The following is a 26774-nucleotide window of genomic DNA, read 5'->3' on the forward strand; positions in this document are numbered from 1 at the left end:
CCCCAAAGTGGTCGCGAGAGGCAACCGTTGGGAAAGCTAGGGGCGTAAAGTTAACTGAAAACAGCAGGTAAACAACCTTCAAAATAAAATCCATATTTTTTTTATGCCAAAAAAAGGATATGCAGTAATTACATTTTCATGTACTAAGAAGATACAGATGAACGCATTTTTATGCTCACTGAAACAAATTCTGCAACACCTGATTTTAGAGCTGTAACAAGTAGTAAACTAGTCAATGGAGAGAAAAGAAATAATCATGATAATTAATCAGTTCAATTATCAGTAATCAATTTTCAAGCAAACATGATGAAACAATGCCAAAATCATTATTCTCTGATACCAGCCTCTTGTGTACGAATATTGTCAGATATCACAGTAAACTAAACCTTTTGGACTTTTGGTCAAACAAAGCAAGATATGTGAAGATGTCAGGTTAGGTTCTGCAAAGTTATGATTGGTGGTTTTTAACAATTTCAAAGATATAATCGTTAAATGCAGCATTTCACCAACATTTACATGACAATACAACATGTTGTACGTAATCAAATTTTGGTGTCATTTGAAGCAAGTATTTGTAAACTAAGAGGAATTCTCTCTCTCAGGACATTTTGCATGTTAAATCGACAACTCTTGAGATACTTGTAAAATCTTGTGCAATTGCAGTGTGTTTTCCAAAAAATGACAGTGTGCCATCAAAGAATAATGTGGTTTGCAAACAAAAACAGTGTGAGATAATCATTGACAAAAAGGTTCCCAGAAACCAAACTCCATACGCCAACAGCTGAAACACATCAGGTTCGACAATGATTTATTTTGAAACGTGTAACCGGAAGTGCGGTGTTTTGTTGTCTCTTGCTTGGCGCCGTTGGGAAAAGCACCGTGGCCGAAAACTTCGGGAAAATGAAAAAAGTACCAGGCGTAAAGACTTTATCCGTGCATCCGCTGGAGAGATAAGGAACAACCGCGATGGATCTGCGTGTTCTCGGCCCGGACTGGCTCCCAATCTGACAATGGTGTCGAAGGAGGAAAAAACGCAGATTTTCTCGCAATTCCATTGAAAGTAAATTTACTCATGGAGAAAGGAGCAAGTCGGGAGTCATGAGCACAGGTTTGTTTCGTGGGGGAGTTAAGTTAACTGAGCAAATTCCTGCCGAGGTTAGATAAAAGTCAACATAAACACTCTTTTTTTGTCGTTTTGTTTAGAGTTTGATCGCAGAAAATGAAATAATCTCCACTCTGAGTGTTGTAACGGTCGATAGCATCCACTCTATTTTTACGCAGCCGCAGTTAATTACAGTTTTTCTTAATAACAGCTTTCAAAAAGATATAAAAGAGGACTTAGCATGACTTTCGGTGCTTTCTTAAAAAACGCCATCATAACTCACAATCACAAATTTCCCTTTTTCCGTTTGTTATTACAGCCACAGTTGCAGCTGGAGGGGGTTAAATCCTTTGTCTTAAAACATCTGTCCTGCTGTGGATGCAGCCACTCGGACTCGATAATAAGCTGCAACGTTAACACCGCGTATACAACTGTTAACATTTGTCTGGATGAAGAGGGAGGCCCACGGTGAATTAATTTCACCTGGTGGGAAATGTACCTTAGAGTTTTCTGATTGTTTTTTCCACGACATGCGCGGTTTCTGTTCTGATAACCTGGCGTTGTCTTTTACGGCGAAAACATAAGGCCAGATTCCGCTCAAAAATCAGGCAGTTTATTGTTTCCTCTGTCACTGGTAGACTTATAATTATCCGAGGACATTGTTTATTAACTTTGATGGTGTCGTTAGCATGCATTGGCAAAATCGGCTTATTAATGAACACCAAGTAAGAGTAAGATAAAGTTGTTGCTCCGTTGCCACTGCTCTCCACCGCCATCCTCGGTGAATTTTGCTCTAGGTTGTGAGTGAGTGAGTGAGGGGAGGACCACTTCTTAAAGGTGAACCTTTCTAATAGAAGGTGATAGCCGAATTGAAAAGTATCTCTCATTGATTAATAGACCAGTAAATGACTGTCCCACCGCGCAGGGGTAATGGTTTATAAGCACAAGGAGATTATACTCAGAGATTTTTAAATGGAGTTTGGGGCGAGACTCTAACTGCAGAGGCTGAGCAGCGTGTATTGGGGGCAGAGCAGTTTTTGGTTGTTGGCCTTTTCGGAAACATCCGCTCGATGACTCCACTTCTCGTGGTGTCGGCCAGCCAAGAGTTTCAGCGGAAAATATGGCCTACAATGTCAGTTCACAGCTTTTTATTAGTGTGGAGACTGTTTTTTCATTTCAGCTTTATTTAACCGACTTGATCCCAGTGAGACACAGATTGTCTCGTCAACATCAAATAATCTTTGTTTATTTATAATATAGTTAAATATGAAGAGGAGAGCACATAGCGTTTAGTGTAATTCACTTCTGACAACTATACATGGCTCAAACTGATAATTAGGCGTCAATTAAACCACGTGGTTTATAAATGCAAAAACAAATTGTTAAAAAAAAAAAAAAACGCAGGCGAACTGGAAAAGAAAGAGAGAAAAGTGCCATCAACAGGAGGACATAACAGAAATATACCCATTTTTATCTAATATTGGCCGCTGCTGTAGTTTTTATGATTTAATTTAGATGAGAGGTAGAAAAATGCCAAGCATACCAAGAATCTTCCAAGAACAGAAGGATTCAATTGTGAATCTGAATTGAATAATCCAGTTTAACTTTACTGCAACAAGTGAGATGTAAGATGCAGAGTATTCAGTTATTCGTCAATTACTCTATAATAAAGACAAATGTTTCAGAAAAGAAGATGTGAGCAGCAAGTCTGTGAATTTAACTGAACTAAAAAGGAATTTTGAGACCAAACAAGCTGATTCTGATCCCTGGATTTATTTCATTAGTCCAACCCTCACTTCTTCCCCTCTGACAGTGACCTTCTGACCCTAGTCTTAACCACAGCTTCCAGCTGTCTGTGCGTCTATTAGAGGAGACATGGATGAAGCATGCTTTATGTGCTCTATGACTCATTTTAAAGGAAGTGTAGTAAATGAGTGAATAATGTTTCTGTGAATTTCCTCCCTCTTGTCTACGTGCAGGTGTGAAGAAGCCTCCATTAGCTCCCAAACCTAAACTCCCTGCTACCACCAAACCCTCCCCCCCTCCCATCGCCCCCAAACCAGGTCTCCTCACCCAGTCTTCAGTCATCTCCCAACCTTCCCCCTCCACTCTCAAGAGGACAAAACCGGCTGTTGCGCCCAAACCATGCATCCCCAAATCCACGGCGTCTTCTCCGCCTGTTTCACCCCCACCACCTAAACCCAGTGAACCCCTTATCCTATCTCAGGAACAGCAGGAAGCTTTAGACGACAGCCTCTCACGTCTCAACTCCAAAAATGGGATTTTATCAGAGTCTAGCAAGCGTGAATCGGACTACATCATTCCCACCTGCTCCTGTGGGCTCCAGGACTGTTCCCAGTGCCAGTGCCTGGAAAACGGAAATGTAACAGAGATTGGGAACGATTTGCACGAAGAGCTGCTGCAGAATGGGATTTCTACACAGGGGTTCACAGGGACGAGGCCACGAGAGAAAGCAGAAAACCGGGAGGAGGGAGTCGCTGTGGAGAAGGGTGAAGGCGGAGGGATTAGCAAAAAACCCAGGGATAAACCTCAAAGACAGAGACACCTGGACAGGGGGTTGGTAAGCAGAGAGGCAGAGAGGACTGAGGAGCAGAGGGGGAACGCTGCAGAGCCTGTAATCCATCAGGAAAGTGCCGAGCCTGATGTTTCAAAAGCGGATGTACACACTGAGGACCAAAACACACATTTAACAGACTCTAAGCCAGCCTGTGATGTTGCAGGCAGCATCATCGTCTTCTCAAGTATCCCTCCTCATGAGTTTTCTACAGAATCTTTTCAGGTAGAATGCCGTGAGCCTGTCAGCAAAGCTTTTCCTACCAGGTTACACCCCGACCTGCAGGTCCCCGCTGCCCCCAGTAAGCCCCTCCCGGTACCGCACCCACGTAAACTTAAAAAGCCGGCCCTGGTGCGGCAGGATGGCGTGGAGGGCAGTGCCCAGGATCAGGTGATGGAGGAACAAAAACGGGGGCATGAGATGCGAGAGGCTGAGGGGAGACTGAGTCTAGCTGCTCTGTCTCTCAGTTCAGAAGGTGAGGAGCTCAAACACGACGCAAGTGACGACCCTTTACCCCAGAAAGACTCAGGTGTGGGAGATGATGAGCCAGACGCGCCCGTCCCCCCTCCTCGACAGACCTCGCTCTCGCCTCGCCTCCACAGATCAGTCTACACACCCCACTCACTTAACAAAAACACCTCCCACTCCTTAGACCTGCTGTCACAACCTGAATCAATAAGCCACAAAAAAGAGGGCGAGGAGCACCGGGTGGAGGAGGATGAAGAGGATGGGTACGGTGACTTTGAGCGGTACCCCATCACTCACAGCCTCCCCAAGCAGATCAAACTGGGCTGCCACCCTCCCCTGGTTAACGCCAGGAAAGCCTTCTCTGCCGAGGATCAGCCATCGCCAAGGGCGCCACCCAGAAAACCTCAAAGACACAGCTTGCCAGCAGCCCCTCCACCCTCCATCTGCCCTCCCGCACCTCCACACGCTAACACCCCCATGAGGGAGCTGCCCGCGCCTCCTCAGGAGAAAACAGCCTGGCGCTTCACCCGACCCTGTGTGACCTTCTTCAGCCGGCAGATGCCCACCAGGAGCAGCGTGCCGCCAAAGAGCCGAGCTCCGGCGCTGGGGGGCAAGCAGAGGGCGCAGTCCTTCTCTGCAGCCGACCTGGCAACGCGGGCCAACTCTCAAAAGAGGGGCCTCTCTTTCCGGAAGCTGCTGGAGCTCAGGCTGTCTGTCAAGATGCTGCCAAAGCTGCTGGCCAAGGGAGGGCAGTCCCTGGACTGTACCAGTGTGGAATCAAACCGGGGGGAGAGAAGCCTGGAGCGGCCCAACAGCTGCATAGGGGAGGCTGATTTTTGTGGAGAAGGTGGAGAGGGATCAGTGGAGTATGAGAACGTTCCTCTGTATGAGGAGATCCCAGAGTATATGAACCTGCCGTTTCACACCGCGAGGCTGGGGTGGCCAAACGACCCCGACGCAGCAGATTCAGACATCTATGAAGTGCAGGATCCTTATCACAGATGCCAAGACCATGAATATGAGAGGTACGGTATTGAAGCTTGTAAACATCTTTTTAAGACAGCTACTAATTATTATTTTTACTGATTAATTTGTCTATTTTATAAATAGTGTTTGTGGCATTTATGCATCTATTAGAGAGATTGTAGTGGAGATAATAGAAAAAGTTAAAGGACAGACAGATGACAAGCAGCAAGGGTCAAATCTTGAACATTGCCTTAACCTCTAGATCAGTGATCTGGGGATCCCCAGGGTTCCTGAGGGGGTTCCTGGGGGTCCCTAGCAAAAAGGGGAGTAATTTATTTTCAACATAATTCCATCCCTAAATAACACTTGGTCATGGTTTCAAAAGTTTTCTGTAATGAAACAACTTAAGCAAAAATCAGATGGCAGATGTCAGTTTAGGCTTCCTGAAATGTGATGTGAAAAGGTTTGAGAACCACTGCTCTACCAGGAACCCGCATCTCTCATTTGTTTTTATGGTTTATCAGCTAATCATTAAGTCTATGAAATGTCAGATAATAGTTCTTTCTCTCTGTCGGAAACTGAAAAATATTCCATTCATCATGACAAATATTACACAAAAACAAATTGACAGCAAGTTTATAAAGCTGGAAACTGCACGTGTTTTTTTTTTTTTAATTTTTTTATCAACCCACCAATAACTCAACCAACTAATAATTTCAATATTGTCTTATCGCCTTTTTGAGGTAATCCAGCAGCAACAGGTGTCGTATCTAAAGAAGATTCATCATCTGAGTCAGAATAGTCTTTCAGCGTAATAAAAAAACAAACAAACTGAAAACACATCCGTTTAACAGCCTTTATCAATGAAATGTCCCAGTTAAGAAAGAAGAGACGTTTTTATTCCAAATACAGTGGCTGCTTGTGTTTGTGCATGTGAGAAACAGCCTGAAGGTTGATGCAGACCTGCTGCACAACACTTAACCCTTGCTGTCACCCTGTTATTCCAGGTGACCCATAGCTTCAGCGTGGGAACCGTAGTGTGCGCAACAGGTTGCACAGGTGACATGAGCGGAGTTTTGTATTTACAGAGCGTGAAAGTCAGCCTTTGAGCCCGTGGCATTGAATTTGAATAGAGCATTGATGTGCAGCAGGTCGGCCTGTTTTCCTGTGGGTTATTTTCAGTGGCCAGGGCAGGAAATGTCTGAGAATCGCAGAAACGCCACACAGCTCTCTAGAACAGGGAAAATAAACCTCCAGCAACCACCAGCCGCCTCCTCCTCCTCCTTCTCCTCCTCAGCCTGCCCGCCCTCGCACTGTGTTTAGCCTCTTCCTAACCTCATCACTCCAGTTTTCTCCTGTGTCTTTGTGAGAAAATGTGAAGTTAGTTTTGTTTTCATCCTGAGCAGATGCGCAAAGTCATAAGACGCATTGTAGGACAGTGAATAAAACAGGAATAAATAACTCATTAATAATGAATTATAATAAAGAAATGGGACATGAAATGGGACATGATTTATTGTTGGAAGATCAACACCTAGATACAAAACCTCCCTCAGTGTTGAACAGGTTCCTGACTTGCTGATTTATGACATTGTAGATCTGGATTACAATCAAATTCTGTTCAGTTGTTTCTTTGCTCAAAGCATACACCAACTGTTCACCCACTTTCATATAAGTCTATTAATATTTTTTCAATATTTTGACAAAGTCAGCCCTTTACAGTACAGGTGGTTACGAAAAGAGCTGCAACCTGTAATTATCTTCATTGGTAATTAATTTGTCACATATTTTTTCAACTAACAATTAATCATTTAGGCTGTAAAATTTGAAAAGATATTGAAAAATGTCTAAGTTATCATCTTCAAATAGCTTGTTTTGGTCATTCACGACAATATAAAACAGGGAAAAACGTTGCTATGAAAACAATGAGAGTGAACCAAAACATTAAAGTTGCAGGCCTCAAAACCAAAACAATGAGCTAAAAGAGGCTAAAGAGCTGCAGACCTGCAGAGTTGAGTGATAATTCTCTGCGGGTATGTTGCTTCAGCTAACCCCATTCACATAACATATAACAATTTGATCCATTGGTAATATAGTTTTATTGATTAGTGCACCTTTAAGTAGCCAAAACTGGACAATCTCAGCCATTTATCTTGTTAAATGACAACAAACTGTTAATTGACTGTCACAATCTTTGGTTCAACACTTTTTTTTCAATAATTAGTGTTAATTAAACAGTCAAGGGACATTGCCAGCCAATGACTCAGCCACCTGGTCATATTCATGGTATTAAGATCCCACTGACTCACTCAGTTCTTTATATATTATGATGAGGAGTTATGCCCATGATAATTGGCATAGTTCCTGTGTTCTTTGCTCAAACTGGGGCACTACAAAGGATGAGGTCAAGGCCATGTTAGGTGACGCTGAGGCACACTGGTGTGAAATCAGCCTTTAAAACTATTAAAATGTGCCCCGCTTCCTAATTCTGTCTGGTATGTAGAGTGGTTAGGAGGGTGTTTGTGTGTCAGAAAGAAGGAGCGAGTGAATCTGTAGTGTTTCCCAGGCATCTGAGCCTGTTAAGTTTATGTAAGTAGCCTCAGGCTGTAAACAAGTGGCGCTCTGTGCCGGACCCAGTGTGCTGGAATGCTCGACTATAGAGAAAGCGTAAGGGAGGAAGAAGTTCAGAAAAAGGGAGGAAGAGCGAGCTTGAATTCAGATTTTGGGCAAAAGAAACCGTCAAGAGGCTCGTAAGAAAAACAGGGAAGTGGAGAGTGTGGGCAATTCCTGATGAGAGTGAGAGGAAATGGGAGAATTTTTGGAGTTCCATTGTCTTTCCCGTCTAATATTTATTCTGAGCCATCAGCCCCCTTGCCAAGGTAGAACATCTACAAACCTCTGTACACAGAGTTGTACAGGAAAGGACAGAGACAAGGAGGAACAGCCAAAATCAAAACACATTAAGTCCCCGTTCTCCAAAGTCCCAGTTAATCAGTCTTCAAAATCAGACAGCTTAATTCTGCAGAAAAGACTATGAGCTAGATCAAAACATTAGTGACACACAAACACATGTTGCTGCTTGTACTGACCTGGCAAACACCACTGTTTGTGGGTAGAGCCGAGGCAGCGTGCTGCCTTCCTGCCAGCAGCAGCGTTTATAAAGACGCAGCACAGAGACGTACAGGTTTTAATAGTGGATATGGATCGACCTTAAACATGCATTGTTAGGTGCATTTTTCATTTTTTTCTTTTCAAGAGCAAGTACATTTTTTGTGGGACAAAAATTTATTTCATCTTTGTTTCCATTGTTCTTTGCCGGTGGCAGCTCCTCTAGTAAACTCTGTTTCGCATCACTCCATCTGTCCCACCTCCACTGTTGAGTTTGTGTTTTGTTTCTTGCTTTAATCATAGTGTTTATTGTTTTATTTTCGGTGGATACATTGGTTTGTGTCAGCAGTCTTGTCGATCTTTTATCTCAGAGAAGGGATTTTAAACCAGTGATGGTGTTATTTTCACACGTGAAAATGAAAAATTAACTTATTCCTGTTGTTGTGGATATTATTACAATGTAGTCAGTATTTCCATTGTAAAATATCTTTGAATGAGTTTTGTTTTCCTACTGACTCATGAGTAAAGAGTATTTATCCCTCGTGTTGCACAAACCTTCACATGACACATTCTTTAATCTTTATTTATCCAGAGAGGGTTTTTCTGAGCACACACTCATGCTCCTCTCCTGCCCTGCCCTGTGTCTCATTCACACATCGAAACATTCCTCCTCAAGAAAAGCTAAAATGTGCGTAGTTTTCTCTGTCACGCTGTCACTGTGTGTCGTATTGAATGTGTGGTCTCTGTGTTTCGGCAAACAGCGGCTGGCTGAGTCAGGACGTCCACTCTGAGGAGGAGGAGATCCACAGTTCAGATGAAGAGGACAACAGCTCCACCTCTAGCAAGGAGCACCTGGACGAGGCAGACAGACAGGTAATCACCTCCCTCTGTAAAGCATGGGGGAAATACACAGCAGTCTACTGTCTGACTATAAAGTCATAAAGAGATTGGGGATTGGGTTGGATGAAGCGTGACAAGTTTTGTGATTTGAGCTCCAGTCATTTTGTAAAGTGTTTCTTTCTGATCTCTTGTATTTAGTTTGCATGACAGATGCATTTAATAACTTTTAACTATTATCATGGAACATAACTAAACACATTGACTCAAGCACTGCACTATATACTTTTAGATACTTCACAAATGAAGAAATTACACAACAAACCTATGATACACAATTCATCATATCTGAATTGTTATAGATTAAATTACCTGTAGTTAGAAACAACCACAACAGTAAAATGCTACTTAAACGCTCATACATCAGTATTAATAATGTACAGTGTTCAAACACTCACAGGACACTCACTGTAACATTGTCTCTGCAGGTTTATTACTTGTAATGGAGCATTTTTACTTTGTTGATGCTACTTTTGTAAATTCTCTGCATGCTTCCTCCACCACAGCGTTGTAAACTTACATGCACATGGCTCCAACTGTTGAGGCTCGTGACCTTTTTATAGCCAAACAATGCCAACATGCACATGTATTTGAGCTGTAGGCAACCAAAGAGTGATGTTCCCTTCTGTCATTGGTTGATTTTCACAGCATGTAGAGTCCTGCAGAGGCAAAATTGTCCAGTATTACCCAAGAAAAATGCAAAGATTTAAGAAAAATCTGAAAAAATGAACAATACTGTGCAACAGTAATGTTTAATAATATAACACTCAGATTTATCTTGTAGCTAATTCCCCACCCCTCCCATTGGATACCTCTGCCTTGATGTGACTGCTTTCATTCACACTGGAGACATGTGGAAAATGCTGCAGCATTATTACAAGGTCCTAAGTGAGCAGATTGCCAGAGAAACGTTTACGGAAAAATGACTGAGTTCTTTTCAAACATGATGTCATCATATAAAAGTGGCCGAGCGTTCAGGGATCACAATGGACGACTCATATCACTGCCGGTGACTAAACTGTCACTGTAGCCACTGGAGACTGTGTGCACACATGCTGCCAAGTGTGCTCGTTGCCTGTCACAGCTTTCCCGAAGTGTGTGTGTGTGTGTGTGTGTGTGTGTGTGTGTGTGTGTGTGTGTGTGTGTGTGTGTGTGTGTGTGTGTGTTGAAGGGGGTTGGTGAGCAAACACAGAAGGGTTACAGGTTCAGGAATAGCACTCCTTTTTTTTTTCTTCCCTTCGTCCTGTGTGACCCTCTCTATGATACTGTCAGCACCTGTGTCTGATGCCCCTCAAAGCTCCAGGGTATCACAAATACAGGCTCCGATAGGACCAGTAGGACATTTCAGTCAAGTGGGGGCCAAGGCCGCTGTCCAAATTAAGTCACTGAGCGACCGCCCCATTACCATTCAACAACACACTCCATCAGAGAGACACAGGGAGAGGAGCGAGAAAGGTTGCTGCTCTACTTTCAGGCCCGATTGAACCGTTGTTAGGGAGGCAGTAAACTCAGTCCTGATGGTTTTAAACAGCGAGGCAGGATCAGTGCAGTGATCATGGTGATTTGCAGCGAGCCTGTGAGTGAACACTATGTGTTTTTGGTAGTTTAGGTCTGTTGCTGTTTGCATCTCTGTGGCATCGTCTGACTGTTTGTGTTTGTGCTCTTTCAGCAAGAGGATGAGATGAAGAGGAAGAAGGTGGTGCACATCGCCCAGGAGATTATGAGCTCGGAGAAAGTGTGAGTGGTTTAACAATGAACTAGGAACACATCTATCATAACACTCTTCACCCATATGTGATGTAAAGTATGGTTGTCTGACTGATGTATTTCTGCTCTTTTATCAGGTTTGTGGATGTCCTGAAGCTTCTTCACATAGTAAGTGTCTTATTTACTCAAGAACCATTTTCATGAGTGCTGATTCAGCAACTGTGGGGAAAAAAAGAGCCTAACATAATGTTTCGTTACCCGCACAAACAGTAACACTGAGAGTGTTTTGAATGGTGATCAAAGCTTTTTTTCCCGAGGATGGACATGAATTAATGAGCTCTTGGCTGACTCAAGTGCCTGTACAAAACTGAATAATGCAGTTATTCCACAGCTGAGGCTTTTAAAGTTGCTGTGTTGGAGGGTTTCTGGTTTCCCTGGTGGGTGGCAGTGTGGGCAGGTAAACGCATAGCTGCAACCAGGGAGCTTTGATCAGTCCCATTACAAGGAGCACTGTCAGGCGAGTGTGTGTTTTTTTTAATGCAAGAAAAAAAGGGAGATGAGTAATTGAGAAGTTGAGTGTTGCTTTGGCTCTGTTTAGATGAGCTCTGTAGTTTCCTGGTGAGTTTAGATGCCAAAAAGCTTGTTTTTGCAGAAAATTTTATGTTAAATGAGTGGGCTGAAATGGGCAACACAATACTTGAACAGGAACAGGTTCTTACTCACATACGGGCAGATCTTCACAGTATTTTACATATTCATATCGTAGTTTTAACACAAATGTCAATTTCTTCATCCACTTTATTTGATTAACATTTGCAGTTATTGCCTGCAACTAAATACTTTCTGGCTGGCATCCAGAAACATGTTAAAGAGATGAGGGTTGTAGCTAACAGTTTATTAGCAATTAATGTTCTGTTCCAAAGAAATTCTCATAAAGCTGACAACATTGCCTGCTTCTTTGTTTTGAATGAAGGAGTGAGAAACCAGAACCATGTGACTGCATGGTGACTGGTTGTTGTATGTCCTGTTAGGAGAAGCACATGAAAAAAATGAACTTGATTAAACCTCCGTCGTAAAATGAACAAAATCAGGTCAGTTCTGTGATTTGTAATGTCAGCAGTGGTAGATTTTAGACACTCTGTGCGTCTACTCTTCCTGAAATTGCACTGGAGGGACATAAAACTGACTTAATGCTGTCACAGGAATGTGAAATTTTCCATTTAAAAACCCCACAAATTGACTCATGAATTTTTCTTGCAGCAGCATCAATATTTTGGAGTAGTGTTGCAGCTAATGATTATTTTCATTATTGATCAATATGACACTTATTTTTTGATTTATCTATTAATTGTTTTGTCAGCAATTAATGAAAAATGAGCCCAGAGCCCAATAAACCAACCCAAAACAAGTCTTCATATTTAAGAAGCTGGAACCAGAGAATGACTGATGGGCAATTGATTATTTCAGCTGTAGACTGGACGTCTCTCAGGTCTTCTTGTTTATCTCTGTCAGGTGTAGCATTTGGCTGGAAAGCTGCATGTTTGTTTATGTACAGTATACATGTCAAGGACAGGCTTTCTCCTGAGGGGATCCCAGCTAAGAGGGTTCAGACAACCCACACTGAAAGGTCGAAGGTCAAGGGTCCACCTGTCTGGCCACCTCAGACGTGGCTTTAGTGAAACCAACCACAGGATTAGTAGAAAACGTCGTCCTGCGGTTGATGGGGGAGGGCGGGGCGCGGAGCTCTGTCCAAGAAAAGAGGTCAGATCGCATTCTTCTGTGTCCGCGGACGGCCCGGCCGAGCAGCAGCTGCTTCCTCAGGCCACAGAGACGACCTCCAGACACACACATGCCTTAGATAATCCTCTAGAGTGTGTGTGTGCGCGTGTACACACAGGGTGGGTTATATGTGTAAAGGTGGGTGTGTGGGTTGGCGATTATGTGTGTGCATTCTTGTGGCAAGTTAACCACCCGATGTGTTTAAATTTTTTTGTTGTTTATTCGTGTGTGTGTGTGTGTGTATTGTGTATTAAAACAGTGGTTTGTCAGTTTACCTGGACTGGAGGGGACATGTTTTCTTTTTTCTCTGGCAAATCTTTGAGTCATGGGCTAAACTGGCTTGTTTTAAACCGGCAAGTTTTATAAGTGCATGATGATTAATATATCATGATTTATGTTTTATTTTGGATTGCTTAACACCAAGTTGTGTATCTTTCTCAACTCTGAGTATATGAGGATGTAGGAATTTGCACGAGTGCAAGGAACCAGAGAATTGTTCATTAGATTGTCGTGTTTTATGTTGTTGTTTTTGTTGTTGTTGTTGATATAAGAATCTGGATGAACTTGAAATTCAGTGGGACATAAGGATAGTCTACATAAACAGAGGGGGTTGAACTCAACAGTGTTTATGCTTACGGATGTATTAATAGTCAGCTAGTGATGCATCACACTGTATTATAAGAATTTCATGAATATACACTAATAGATGTTATTTGCAAAGCACCTTTAAAAACAGGCTGAATATCATATTATTGAATTTGTTTATGAATAAAGATAAACGAGGTGCAAGAAGTTGTTGGACGTCATGTCTTTTCCTGCTAAATGAACTCTGCTCCTCATCTAAGAGTTAACGTAACAGCACATTTGACCAGTGTGGGTGTGGGTGTTAGGACACTGGGATCCTGCGTGGCCTCCCCTGCTTCCTTCCAGGTGGATGTATGTGTTGGCACACTGGACAAAGTCAAGAGCGCTGACTCAGCCGTGTGTGTGTATGTGTGTCATGTAATACATACAGAGCAGTGGAGTGGGGGAGGGGTGGAGGAGGGGGCAGTTTATGAGGTGATAACCAGGTGTTCCTGTTCAGCTGCAATACAGTATGTTGCCACTCCACCCTTTACAGCTCTGTGTGTGTGTGTGTGTGTGTGTGTGTAATTGAACTGCAGGATTAATCTTGTGCATCTCTTCAGGACTTTAGGGATGCTGTTGCTAAGGCAACCCGTCAGAATGGGAAGCCGGTGGTGGATGAGCGGATCCTCAATCAGATCCTGTATTACCTTCCACAACTCTACCAGCTCAACAGAGACCTGCAGAGAGAGCTGGAGGAGAGAGTGGCACACTGGTATATACACACACACACACACACACACACACACACACACACACACACACACACACACACACACACACACACACACACACACATTACAAAGAGGATCTCACGTTTGTAGTTTTGGCTTTAACAACTTTGTTGCTGAATCTGGGACAAAGTTGACAATGAAGTCATAAGAGAAAGCAGAACACACAGTCACATGACCATACATCATGTTATAAACAAACTCCTAACAGGATCTAAACCACTTATAAAGCAATAAAAGTAAATGTAAATGCTGAAGTTATTATCCTAACTGTCAGTTGTAAAAGTCAGTCAAAGTCATTACTAACTGTAATTACTGTTTTTATGTATATGCACTTTAATGCTTTTACTTTCTCTTCTATATCAGTGGTTCAGGAGGGAATGAAAGCACTTTGAAAATAAACTTGTAAAATGATGAAGAATTTTCCCTTTGTTAGTTAAAGGAGTATCCCAGTTCTTCAGTATTCCACATAAAGTTTGAGGACAGATTAAAAAAGAAAAGATTAAATTAATGCAGCAGAAGCTGAGATATCCTGATTTTTATCATCATTTTTAAAGTTTAGAGAGCTCCCGCCAGAGCCACATAGAAATGTTTTTGCAGGTTGAGTTGTTGAACTGAACTTAATGTGTAAAATCAGTGCAGTGGCACTTATTCCCGTAAGTAGTAGTTTGAACAGTGAATCAGTCACATAAAGACAACTTCAAGGGAAAAATATTGCTGCTCTGCTGATGTACCACCAGTGTTTGGACTCATTTGGCTCATGATGATCTCCACCTGGAGTTCATTACTTAATTTTCTACTGATGCTACTCGCAGTCAAACTCATTTTGTGTTGTTTTTTGGGGGTTTTTTTTCTAAATCTCCGACTTGGCTGACTGACTAAAGGTTATGTCCGTCTGGTTACAGGAGCGATCACCAGAGACTGTCAGACATTTTTGTCCAAAAGGGTCCTTACCTGAAGATGTACTCCACCTACATCCGTCAGTTCGACAACAACGTGGCGCTGTTAGACGAACAGTGCAGGAAAAACCCCGCGTTCGCCGCTGTCGTCCGAGAGTTTGAGGTACATTAGTTTTCTTGCAGTAAAGCTATAATTTTCTTAATTGTTGTTATTATTGCATTATCATTAATTAGAGCTGCAGCTAACAATTATCTCCATGAATATTAGATCCTCTTCAGAAGTAAAGAGCAATTAAACAACAAACTTTGTTTTTGTCTGTATCTAAATTTACCTTTATCAGTTGTGAATTGGACTGAACTGCTAAACAGTCAGGGTCCTTTAAACCTTCACAAGAACACCAGACAGTTCAAGATTCTGTAGTGACGTTATCTGCAGTTTTGATCTAAAGTCATCTGTATCAGTAGCAGCCATCAAAAATTCTACTGTTACCCCAAGCACTTCTTTGAAACGTCAATGTCTGTGCATGTGTGTATTTGTGTGGTTTTGCAGCAGCGTGTGAAAACAGCTGTGTGTGTTTTGTCTCAGATGAGTCCGAGATGTGCCAGCCTGGCTCTGAAACACTACCTGCTGAAACCAGTGCAGAGAATCCCTCAGTACCAGCTGCTGCTCACAGGTACCGGCACCCTGACACACATTCACTCCCCGTTCTGCTCCGTTCTACAAACCTCTGCACGCTGAAGGTCGAGGGTTTATTAGATTATGGCACTCTTTTATTGGCAGCATGTGAGTGAAACTTGGACCGAGGTTGGGTCTTTCTGTTTTGGCTTCCTGCAGGGATTGGTGCTGTACTGACACCTGGTGGATAACTACAGTAACAGAAACCTGTGGAGTACCAGATTTCCATTATTGAAAATAATTTTAGGGAAACATAGAGGCTTTCTGCACACTTAGAAAAAGGAATTTAAAAGAAAACCCTTCCACTTAAATTTAAAAAATCTTGTAATGTTTGTTTTTATATCTGTATCTGACACCATGTCCTTTGTGCTCACCACACACATCTCTTTGCTTTTCCAGATTATCTGAAAAACCTCCCAGAGGACTCAGAGGATTATAAAGACACACAAGGTGAGACACAAGACAGGACTCGCTGTTGGTGTTCACCAGGATGATCAGTTGTGCTGAGAAAACATATACCAAACGCAAACATTTTATCTTTGCTCTCCATGCAGCTGCCCTCAGCATAGTGAAGGAGGTGGCCAACCATGCTAATGACATCATGAAACAAGGGGTAAGACCTGTTCTGTGTAAAACAGTAACTTTCACAGTGATGGTCTGCTTTAATCTCGTGTTTCTCCTCATCTCGCTGATGTTGTTTTTCAGGATAACTTTCAGAAGCTGATGCAGATCCAGTACAGTCTCAATGGTCACCATGAGATCGTGCAGCCAGGCAGAGTAAGTCACAAAACATTTTCACACAAGTGTAAATTCTGTCAAAAGTCCGACAAATACCTTAATGGCTTTCCTTGCCTGTGTTGAACAAATACAATGACACAGAATCATAATATTCTAAATGTAATATTTTATGCAGAAACACATTTGGTTCTCTTAAAAATACCTCAACTAAATAAAAAACATAAAAACTGTTAATGACATCTGAATTACAAAAGATAATCTTGAAGACATTACATCATCTTAACTCCCTCCCCTGTCTTTCATGTTTTGTTGTTGCTGTATCATTAATAATGATAAAATAATGAGAGTGACTGTATCGAGCAAATAACAGTTTCTCTGCTTTGATTATTTCAAACTTTTTAGAGTGATAAAAAGTTGCTGTTCAGCCACTGGACTTTGTTTTAAATGAAGCCTGTTTAGACCCAACGTGTCCATATTTGCAGGTGTTTCTGAAGGAGGGCACTCTAATGAAACTGTCCAGGAAAGTCATGCAGCCGCGGATGTTTTTTCTGGTGAGTAATAAGTGGACTGGAAACTTGTGTCCGACCTCATGCAGTTTATGTTACATTCGCTTTTCCATGTGTCTTTCCTGTATGGCCCTTAAATTCTGAAGGTTTCTGTTTCTTTGTTTGTCCAGTTTAATGATGCGCTCATGTACACCACTCCAGTCCAGTCCGGCCAGTATAAACTCAACAGTGTCCTCTCTCTGGCCGGGATGAAGGTTAGAGACCCACTGTCAACACTGTCATTTTTCATTTGAATCCTTCACTTTTTTTATCTTTCCATAGTTTTTCTGTCAGTATCTTGATATTATTTTTTCCTTTTTCGATCATTCTTATTCTTACTGACTTTCTTGTGTCTGTCTCTTTTTTCATATTTATACTCATGTTAGATGTCCTTCTGTATTTATTGTCTATCTGTCGCTGTTTTTGATTCCCTGTTCTACAATTTTACCCATGTCTATCTACACTGAAGTGAATTATTGATGTACCGTGGCTGAGTTTGCAGCAACAGTCATTTCCCAGACATTTTGAGTGGTGGTAATATGTTATTTATGGATTTCTGCTGTGTTTTCCAGGTGAGTAAGCCCAGCCAGGAGGCCTACCAGAACGAGCTGAACATTGAAAGTGTTGAACGCTCCTTCATTCTGTCTGCCAGGTCAGTACTTATTCTCACCAACTGAACCAATTTATGGTTAGTTGTTTTTGCTGTAGCTGAGGTTCTGAAGTGTCTTGTGTTTGCAGCTCGGCTACAGAGAGAGACGAGTGGCTGGAGGCCATCGCCAAGGCCATAGACGACTACACAAAGAAGAAAATCACCTTCATATCAAGTCGAAGTCAAGAGGAGGTAAAACTATAAATCTCTCTGTGTGTAAATCTTTGTGGGTGTACGTTTAGTGAATTATTTTACCCTTTGTGTGTCCATGTTAACCCTCCATCTCTCTACTATCAGGCTGAGGGTGTTGTTGACAGCGGGGCCCCGTTAGGTTCAAAGGCTCCCATCTGGATCCCAGACCTGAGGGCCACCATGTGCATGATCTGTACCTGTGAGTTCACCCTGACCTGGAGGAGGCATCACTGCCGTGCCTGTGGGAAGGTCTGTACCGCTGTGACCACCGCTACTGCTACACAACATTGCACATTACATCCTCTTCTCAGTGCACTTATGTGTATGTGTGCGTGACAGGTGGTGTGTCAGGCATGCTCTGCTAATAAGTACTACCTGGAGTACTTGAAGAACCAGCCTGCACGTGTGTGTGATCACTGCTTTGCCAAGCTACAGGAGAATAGTAAGTAAACAGGTATTTCAGTGATCACTGGAGCACAAAATATTAAAATCTGATAAATCTGATTCCTCTGCCATTGATCTCCAAAAACACTGTTCCTTCATCAGCATCAACACACACACTGTAGTTTATTTTGGCTCGGTCACACACAAAACTGTCCTGCGGCCCCAAATAGAGCACTAGAGCACCAAATGTGGATTAATCTGATGCTGAAAATCGTCCCCAGCAAACAGACCATTTCCTCTAATTTGAATAACAAAGTAAAAAAGTTAAAAAAAAAATACAATTCTCAACTGTAAAAGGAAATGATTTAGTCTTTGAAAGAATTAAACTATATTTGTGATAAATTTTTTAAAGTTGTAGATCTTCAGTAGGAATTAATGGGCTTAGGACAGAAAGTTTATTGACAATAACATTGTAAAGTGGAGTCTAGTGGTACTATTGAACCATTTACTTGTGGTAAAACCATATGATTTTGATCTATTTCCTTTTTTTTTTTTTTTTTAGGTGACCGCTGTGCCTCAACATCAGTTTCTCCTATCAAGTCTGGAGCTTTCTCCTTCACAAGAAAACAGAAGAAGATTCCTGCTGCACTAAAAGAGGTGAGGAATACTAATCAACAGTTTGGTTTTTTGTTTGTTTCTCTTTGATAGAGCAAATATGTGTGGAGATTTATTCTCCTCATGTTATTCTTGCAGGTTTCCGCCAACACAGAGAACTCTTCCATGAGCGGCTACTTAAACAGGTCAAAAGGCAACAAGAAGCAGTGGAAGAGGCTGTGGTTTGTCATTAAGAATAAAGTCCTGTACACCTACGCTGCCAGCGAGGTACTCGCACTGTTTTATTTGCTGTTTCTCTAAACCCTGTGTCACCTTTTCTGCCTTTTCATTTGACCATTTATTTCTCCCTGTAGGATGTCGCAGCATTGGAGAGTCAGCCTCTGCTGGGTTTTTTCCTGAGGGAGGAGAAGAACGGGCCGAATCAGAAGCTGCAGTTCAAACTGTACCACAAAAACACGCTGTTTTACATCTTTAAAGCCGACGACATCCCCACTGCACAGAGGTATCTGACTTCACATGGCAGACAACGCCTTATATCTGTGATCCTCAAGATTTTAGTCCTGGTTCATCTGACAATACCTGTGGTCACCATGGTAACAGCTAGTGCATTTTAATAGTACCACAAAACAGTGGTTGAGCAGCTTCTGTGTCAGAAGAGCAGCTGGTATCTGTTTACAGTGCAGCCAAACAAACGCGCATAGTTTTAATAAACCATCCATCATTATCAGTACAAACTACTATATAGAGCAGGGGTTCTCGAAGTGGCGTCCGGGGACCCCCAGGAATCCTTGAGAGGGTTCCTGGGGGTCTCCAGCAAAGGGGGTAATCATTTAATTTCACTATAATTCCATCTATAAATAACACAATGATAGAATGTGCAACTATTTTGGTTGTGGATTTCAAACACTTTATGTAATAAAACATCTCAAGGCAAAAATCTTATCAGATGGGGGTCTGTGGTCTAATTTAAAATTAATCTTTTGTTGAGAATGGAAATATATTGAATGGCTGTTTCTGAAAAAGGACGATCATTATAACTGACTGTAGATCATTTTGAGGATTTTGAGGTGTTTTTCCTCTGGAAGCTAAGTTTCTGTTTTTGTATTTCTGTCTCCAGATGGATCGAGGCCTTCCAAGAGGCAATGATTCTCGAACAGTAATCACCTTTTAAACAGTGAAGTCACATCACAGCCCCGGAGCCAGTTGAAAGACAACTTACGACCCCTGATTGATCTCAGGTCAGGGGTCACCAGCTCAGGAAGGACTCCGGATGGACTGTTGACTTTAAACAGAACCTGCTGCAGAACAACAGACTGCGCTTCCCTCAAAGAACTGGATTCTGTTTCTCTAAACATAGTTTCTACCAAGAACCAATACTGACGCTCAGCACAGCCTGCTGAGGTCAGAGCTAATGGTGAGCTACAGCTGTGGGTCAAAGGTCAAGTCCAGAAGCATGTGTGTGGAAGTGAGACCAAACAGTTGTCAGGGCCATTTTAAAGCCCTCGGAAATCTAAGAAAGTCTGATGTCTCAGGATGATTTTTTAAAAGCAAATGGATGAAGGAATCACTTTAGAGTAAAATATATAAAACTGTCCACCTTCATTCAAGCATGTTGATATTGAAGACTTACGGTTTAAGCAAAATCTAAAGGTAACAACAGACAAAAACACACACACTTCATAAAACATTCAAAATGATAAGATGATTAATCGTGTAACAAGGTGGAATTTTACTGTGAAAATCAGGCTTGAAGTTGATATTCTGCTCTTTAGGTTGATCTCTCTGGTTAAGAGATTTTACTCTTATTTTTAGATTTAAAACACCAAACATTTAAATCTTGGGATAAAAAAAAAAACAACATCCTGGAGAAAACTGGAAATATCATGAATAATGTAGATATTTTTTCATACAGTTATAATGTAGTTTTGCCACATTAGAAATAGTTAATGGGTAAAACTGTGTATATGGACATAAAAGAACAACATTGACCTTTTTTATATCAAAGCCGAGAGCTAATATTTATAAAATAGGAAGATTTATTGTTTGAAAAGCACAGGCTGCCACTTATTTTGGGAGCCAGGGTTTGTTAGGAAATGTATTTCCATCAAAAATTGTTATTTTTTAAAATTTAAAAGAGAACTGCTTAAAGAAAAAGGGGCTTTTTTATGAGCAAATACTGTGGAAAGTATTCATGAACTATATTTCTAAGGAAATGCTCAAAAGAAAAGAAAACATTTTGAATTTTGATATCTTGTTTTCACAGACATGGTGCCTTGTATCTCCTGTTTTGAGATAAATTGCAATAATATAGGTGCTCTGTTTGAAAATCGTCACTAAACAGGGACAAATTGAAGCATTCGTATGACTACTCACTTTGTAGCCAGGGTACTTGGGGGTTTATAGTTGTAAAAACAGTCATTTTTGTAGGTGTCTTTCTTCCTGCTTACGTTGCACTACTCCATTATGGCAATTGAGTTGATTCCACAGTTAAATGAACCCAAATCCTACTTTTTTTAGTGAAGCAATAAAATGGATATTACTGTCATTAGAGCTCTGTGGCTGCTGTTGGCATAGAAATTTCATTTGTGTGTCACTGAGATTTGGACTAGTGAGGTATAAATCTGCAGGAGCCTGGTCGAAAAATGCAAGCATGCGCTTCTTCATGATTGTACATTAACATTTGTAAACATCCACTCTATCAGAGTTAGAGTCTCCTATAAACAATGTTTCTAAACTGTCAGGCAACAGTTTTTAATAAAATAAAATATATAAATATATATAAATATATATATCCTGTCCTCCCGTATTAATTTCCTCTTGTTTTGTTCTTTCAAAGGATGAAAGGGAGAGAGCTGTGCAGAGTACACACAATCACAAACCACTGTCACCACTTAATTGCAGAGTGCAGACAGATGTATGTGGGAGGCAGCAGTTCAAGTGACTGTCATATGCATCTGTGTGCATTAGGTCCGGGTGAAGTCTGGGTCTCTCTTTGAGCTGGCGATTCAATTTGAGAGATAAGGCATTTTTATGAGTGAGTCACGATGCCGAAGCTCTGAGTTTTACTGTGGCTTTATGCTCTATTTCCCCCGTTTCTCCCTCGGCAGTGACACTGAGCTGTAGTAGATCCACTCTCGTGGGCAGTGGAGAGACACAGCGCTTTGAGAAACTGTCCTTTAATTAAAAAACATGAGTTCAAGTCTGTGTCGGGAAACATCAGCTCTGCTGAAGTGTCCTCGAGGAGGCTGCTGAATACTCCAGAGTTGCTTTCTGGATTTCCAGATTTACCCTTTCGTTGTCCACTTTCAGCCCCACTTCACTGTTATCATGCTTGATGTGCGAGTAACTAACTAAACAAACACAGAGAATTTGTTGCTTACAAGGCTGCCGCTGTATCATTCCTGGTAAGTTTTATGCTGGAATTTATTGTAATTTATCATCTTTGATGCATCTTAAATCTATGAGATATTACTTTACTGAAGACAATTGCACATAGCATATGCATACATTTTAACATAGTTAGGTTATGAAGTATTTATTGACATGGCATAGAAATTATACATGATCGTGAAAAATCCATAAGTTTAAGCAGATGTGCTTGAACTTTTGACTTGTAGCCTGCTATATAATGTATAATAATGTAATATGAATCTAACAGTAATAGGGAATAATTTATAAACACTCAAAAAAAAAAAACAACCATAAAGAGCCTGTGATAGATAAATACAGCACAACATATGCAGGTATAGGCAATAAAAGCATGCATCATACTTAGGCATTAAGTGTCTTCTGTGTGTTTAGAATATATATCATAATGCGGAGAAAGAAAGTGGCATTAGTATGGGTGTAGTAATAAGTATGTCCTATATAATTTATTTAGTTATAGTTTATTTGCACAGGTAACAAATCACAAAAACATCAAATTAATTGGTTAAAAAGGATTGTGTTTTTAAATAACAAAAATTGTTTTATAAAGGTAAAAATATACATTTAATTATGATTAAGTGTCATGTATGTGCAAAATTTTAATTTTGAGAAATACAGTATTAAGTACTGGTCGCTACTAGTTAGTAAGAGGTGTGGATTTTTTTATTTTTTTATTTGATTATTACGAAAATACACAGCACTGCGGATACACAGAATAGGACAGAACAGTATAATATACGGTAGAACTGATGGGATCAATAATCATAGTAATAAAAACAGTGGCAGTAGTATTCATCATCGTACATGTAATGTTAAAGTTTAATAACTTATTTGTATTACAATTACGGTAAACAATTTCTAAGTGGAACTCAAGGGCATGGGTATGACCCGGACCTGTTTATGATACAGCACAGTCCGTCACCGTAACTCTTCCGTCTAAAAATGGCGGAGTATGCGAACATTGTCCGAAGGGCTTTGTGGCAAATAGGAGGTCACGGTGGAGTCCGAGGTTTTCTCCTCCAGTTGTTCAGGTGAGTTTCATAAAATGTGTTTGTTGTCTGTGTCGAAGCACCGACGATACCTGTGAAATCTTTCATAAGACAGAAAATAGAAGCGTGACTCGGGTTTTCTCCTCAGAGCTAAGTTAGCATGTTGACAGCTAATCCAGCTGTCAGGCGTTGATAAATATCTTTAGATAGATATTATAAAATAATAATCCTTATATATACACTGTGTGATTTAAACCTGTAAAACATCTGTATGACAGTGTGAAACATTTTATGTATACACTCATCTCTTGCGTGTAATTGAAAGAAACGTGATGCCAAACTCCGTTCAGAATTCCCTGAATTGAAGGACAGTGCTCAGTTCGCTCATTTTAAACTTACTGAAGATCATGATTAAAGAGTAATTAAATAAACTTTTGTAACTACGGATGAATTCGGCTTACAAGTGATTCACCACTTGCACACACCTGCTTCACTGAGTGTGTGATAAACCTTTCTAATAAACACGACTAAAACTGCCTGTGCTGGGGACAGTTAACATCCCTGTGACCATTTTGTTATCAGGGTGAATGATGTGAAGACAGGAGCTCTGATCGGTGTGGATAAATATGGGAACAAATACTATGAGGACAAGCAGCACTACTTCTTTGGTGAGTAGAGATTCCCAACAAGTGTACGACTACACAATTATACACTAACAAGACTATTAAGATTGTTTTCAGGATGATTTTGTGAGGGATGTATTGATTTGGGTGCTGCTTTATCAATTTTTTTATAATAACTCTGTTGCAGACAAATATGCATAATTGACACGGTACAAAAAAAATGCTTGTTTTTGTCTCAGGACGTCACCGCTGGGTGATCTACACCACAGAGATGAACGGGAAGAACACCTTGTGGGAGGTGGACGGCAGCATGGTGCCCGCTGAATGGTACGACCTATAGTTTATTATAGAAATAATACAAATAACCCGCTGGGATTTTTAAAAAAAAAGATCTATCTGAGTGATTGACTTGGATTAAAATCTTATTTTTCTATGACCTTATATAGTTATAATATATATTTATAAATGAACAATAATGAAAGTGTAGGAAACACCTTTGTTGTAACCCTCATAAACTCAGTGAAGGTGCTTCATCGCTGTTATTTAAGCCTCCTTCGCTCTTCACGTTCATTCTTCAGGCATCGCTGGCTGCACTGTATGACAGACGACCCCCCCACCACACACCCACCGGAGCCCAAGAAGTTCCTGGCTGATGTTCACCAGTTCAACGTGAGCGGCAGCCCCGAGCAGTACGTGCCCTACCCCACCACCCGCAAGAAGATCCACGAGTGGGTTCCACCCAAAGCTGGAGCTCAGTGAGCTCTGTCTGCATATGTTAATATCCACGCTGTAAATTATGGTTTCCTGCCACTGTATCCAACATGTCCTGAATAAAATCTCTACAAACATGTTTATGTTTATGTTTATGAATCTTCCAGTTATATTTCAGTTGATCCAGTTTCATGTTGTGGAAATGTTGTTAAACTCATTTTGAATTCTAAAGGAGATCTCTGTGTTTCCAAATGTACCGAATATGTCAGGTTGAATAGATCTGTGACACTGACTGACAACATATTTCTGATCTGGAATCTAAAACTGGATTTTAATAGATTAATCGGGTTCTTTCCATATCAAGTCAGTGTTAAAATTCAAATAAAAATCTATTAGTGGCTGGACCACCCAGATAAATTCTGTTTATGGGAAATACTGAAAGTTTTACCTGGTGTTGTGATTTCCACAGCACAACAGCATTTTAAAATTTTTATGTAAGAAAACAATTTTTTATTTAGTGTTTTCCTCCTATAAACTGTCTGTTGTTATCTGTTACCTCAGCACCTAGTTTCTAACTATCAGTTATTTCCATTAGTGATTAATCTGCCAGTTATTCTCTCGATTAGCAGATCAGTTGCTTTGTGAATAAAATGTCTCATCATAGGGAACAATGCTCATAATTCCCAAATTTTATATGATTTCCCCACATTTAAGAAGCTAGAATCAGAGAAAGGTTCGGCCACTTTGGAGGCAAATGACTGAATTGATTTATCAAGTGATTCATTTTCTGTTGCTTGAGGAAATCGAGTAATTTTTGTATTATTTCAGCCTGGAAATCATGTAAAACAGCATCATGTCAACATAAAATCACATCAGAGGTCCAGCTCTTTCCATGAATGACCAGCATCTTGTGTGTAACACAGAAACATGATCAAAGCATCATGTAGTTCAGTTCCTTTTGTCAGTGGACAGGTCTCACCGAGCAGCACAGCCTGAGCCCAGTGGTTTGTGTGTGCTGCACTGAGCTTACAGCACAGTGTCTCTGCCGCGTCTTAATCACTGCAGGATTAGGCTGAGCTAAGGGGAAGTTGCAGCGTGCAGCATTTCACACTGAGGTGTGTGTAGAGATTCTCCAGAGCTGACGCACAACACACACTCGAGAAACTCCAGCTGCAGGACCAGCTCTCTCATGTGGGACTGAACACGAAGAGGTTTGTGCGCTTTGAATCAGTTTTACTTTTACTTGCATCAGGATATTTCTGCACCGCGGCATCAGAGCCTGTCCTGCAGTAAAAGATCTGAGTGCTTTGCGTTAGACTGCATTAGTTTTACTGAGCCAAAGTCCATTTACATTTTCACTGATTCTGGATTTTTCAAGGAGGATGAAGAAGTTGATTTTATTTTAAGAATTTCTTACTGAAGGTACTTAAATTTTATTAGTGGAAAAAACATGTCAGAGAAAAATAATTATGGTTATGTCTTACTTTACTTGAGTGTTTCTACTTTATGCTACTTTACTTCACTGTACATGAAACAGAATTAACAACACTTCAATACAAACTGATGCATGAGTATTAATCATTAATGTCACAGAACCATATATTGATCACAGAGGCAAGTTTTCTGTGGAACGAGTTGATATTTTTAGTACTGATATTGCTTCTGTAGTTACTGCTAATCTACTAATGTTTATATTGTGTTATCGTAACTTTTACATAAGTAAATAATCTGAAAATGCACCTGTGTTGACATGATGCTTCATTTTTCAGTGGGTGAGACTTTGTTTTTCTAGTTTCAGGGATCTGGAGCTGTTAAATGAGGAGGCTCACTGTTTCATCCATTTTTCCTCGGGGGGACAGTTTGCAGGAGGAGGAGGAGGAGGAGGAAGAGGAAGGAGAAGAAGGTCACCTCGCTGTAAGTTTGAGCACACACCATCTGTGTAATAGTGTTTAATATCCAAGAGGGGGCGTTGTCCTTTTTGATTTCCGTCTGTGAGTCAGCTTCCTCAGCCCGGCTGCATCAGAGGGAGAGACAGAAAAAGCTTTTGGCCTCTTGAGTCAGCGTTTCAGGAGAACGACAGTCCCGTCTCCTCTGCCCGGAGACGTGGAGGCAACGTCACAGGCGAGGCCTTGAGATGAGTTCGGATCAATCAGCTGACTCCGAGCCTGGGTGGCACTCACTGTGACCTCTAGCCTGATTTTCACATTTCTATTCAATGAATGTTTTGTTGTGTCTGTGTCCCACATCAGCTGATAGCCACTGCCTGATTCATCCTCTGTAAATGGAGCAGATAATCCCTCCCTCGGCCTTCGTAAACGCTGACGCAGCAGTGCACTGAAGTGGCAGCTGGTAGCGATGCCAGCCGGCCAC

General features: G+C 41.2%; 2 protein-coding genes across 2 annotated transcripts; both read left to right on the forward strand.

Annotated features, from left to right (window-relative positions):
- The first annotated feature begins 886 nt into the window (after window positions 1–886).
- On the forward strand, window positions 887–19959 carry fgd6 (FYVE, RhoGEF and PH domain containing 6). Its single transcript, XM_071501699.1, has 21 exons — window positions 887–1108; window positions 3082–5170; window positions 8981–9092; window positions 10786–10853; window positions 10961–10991; window positions 13790–13941; window positions 14863–15019; window positions 15443–15530; window positions 15932–15982; window positions 16087–16145; window positions 16238–16309; window positions 16753–16821; window positions 16947–17030; window positions 17388–17467; window positions 17554–17656; window positions 17762–17905; window positions 17996–18098; window positions 18603–18697; window positions 18794–18922; window positions 19009–19157; window positions 19773–19959. Exons 1-21 carry the CDS (start codon window positions 1099–1101, stop codon window positions 19813–19815), a joined length of 3888 nt encoding a protein of 1295 aa, XP_071357800.1. The 5' UTR covers window positions 887–1098; the 3' UTR covers window positions 19816–19959.
- A 2997-nt stretch (window positions 19960–22956) lies between these two features.
- On the forward strand, window positions 22957–24537 carry ndufa12 (NADH:ubiquinone oxidoreductase subunit A12). The gene is made up of 4 exons (XM_071501703.1): window positions 22957–23112; window positions 23653–23738; window positions 23933–24020; window positions 24272–24537. The coding sequence occupies exons 1-4, from the start codon at window positions 23024–23026 to the stop codon at window positions 24450–24452; spliced, it is 444 nt and encodes a 147-aa protein (XP_071357804.1). The 5' UTR covers window positions 22957–23023; the 3' UTR covers window positions 24453–24537.
- Window positions 24538–26774: the final 2237 nt, after the last annotated feature.

This window comes from Trachinotus anak, unplaced genomic scaffold, assembly GCF_046630095.1.
Source record: "Trachinotus anak isolate AG129_WGS33_773 ecotype Australia unplaced genomic scaffold, CSIRO_AGI_Tana_v1 ptg000018l, whole genome shotgun sequence".
NCBI lineage: Eukaryota > Metazoa > Chordata > Actinopteri > Carangiformes > Carangidae > Trachinotus > Trachinotus anak.

Coding starts and splice junctions, on each gene's coding strand:
- fgd6 (XM_071501699.1), top strand. Junction 17,031..17,387: donor TCTCTCTGGCCGGGATGAAG/GTTAGAGACCCA, acceptor TGTGTTTTCCAG/GTGAGTAAGCCCAGCCAGGA. Junction 17,468..17,553: donor TCCTTCATTCTGTCTGCCAG/GTCAGTACTTAT, acceptor TTGTGTTTGCAG/CTCGGCTACAGAGAGAGACG.
- ndufa12 (XM_071501703.1), top strand. CDS start 23,024: ATGGCGGAGTATGCGAACATTGTCCGAAGGGCTTTGTGGCAAATAGGA. Junction 23,113..23,652: donor TTTCTCCTCCAGTTGTTCAG/GTGAGTTTCATA, acceptor TTTTGTTATCAG/GGTGAATGATGTGAAGACAG. Junction 24,021..24,271: donor AGCATGGTGCCCGCTGAATG/GTACGACCTATA, acceptor TTCATTCTTCAG/GCATCGCTGGCTGCACTGTA.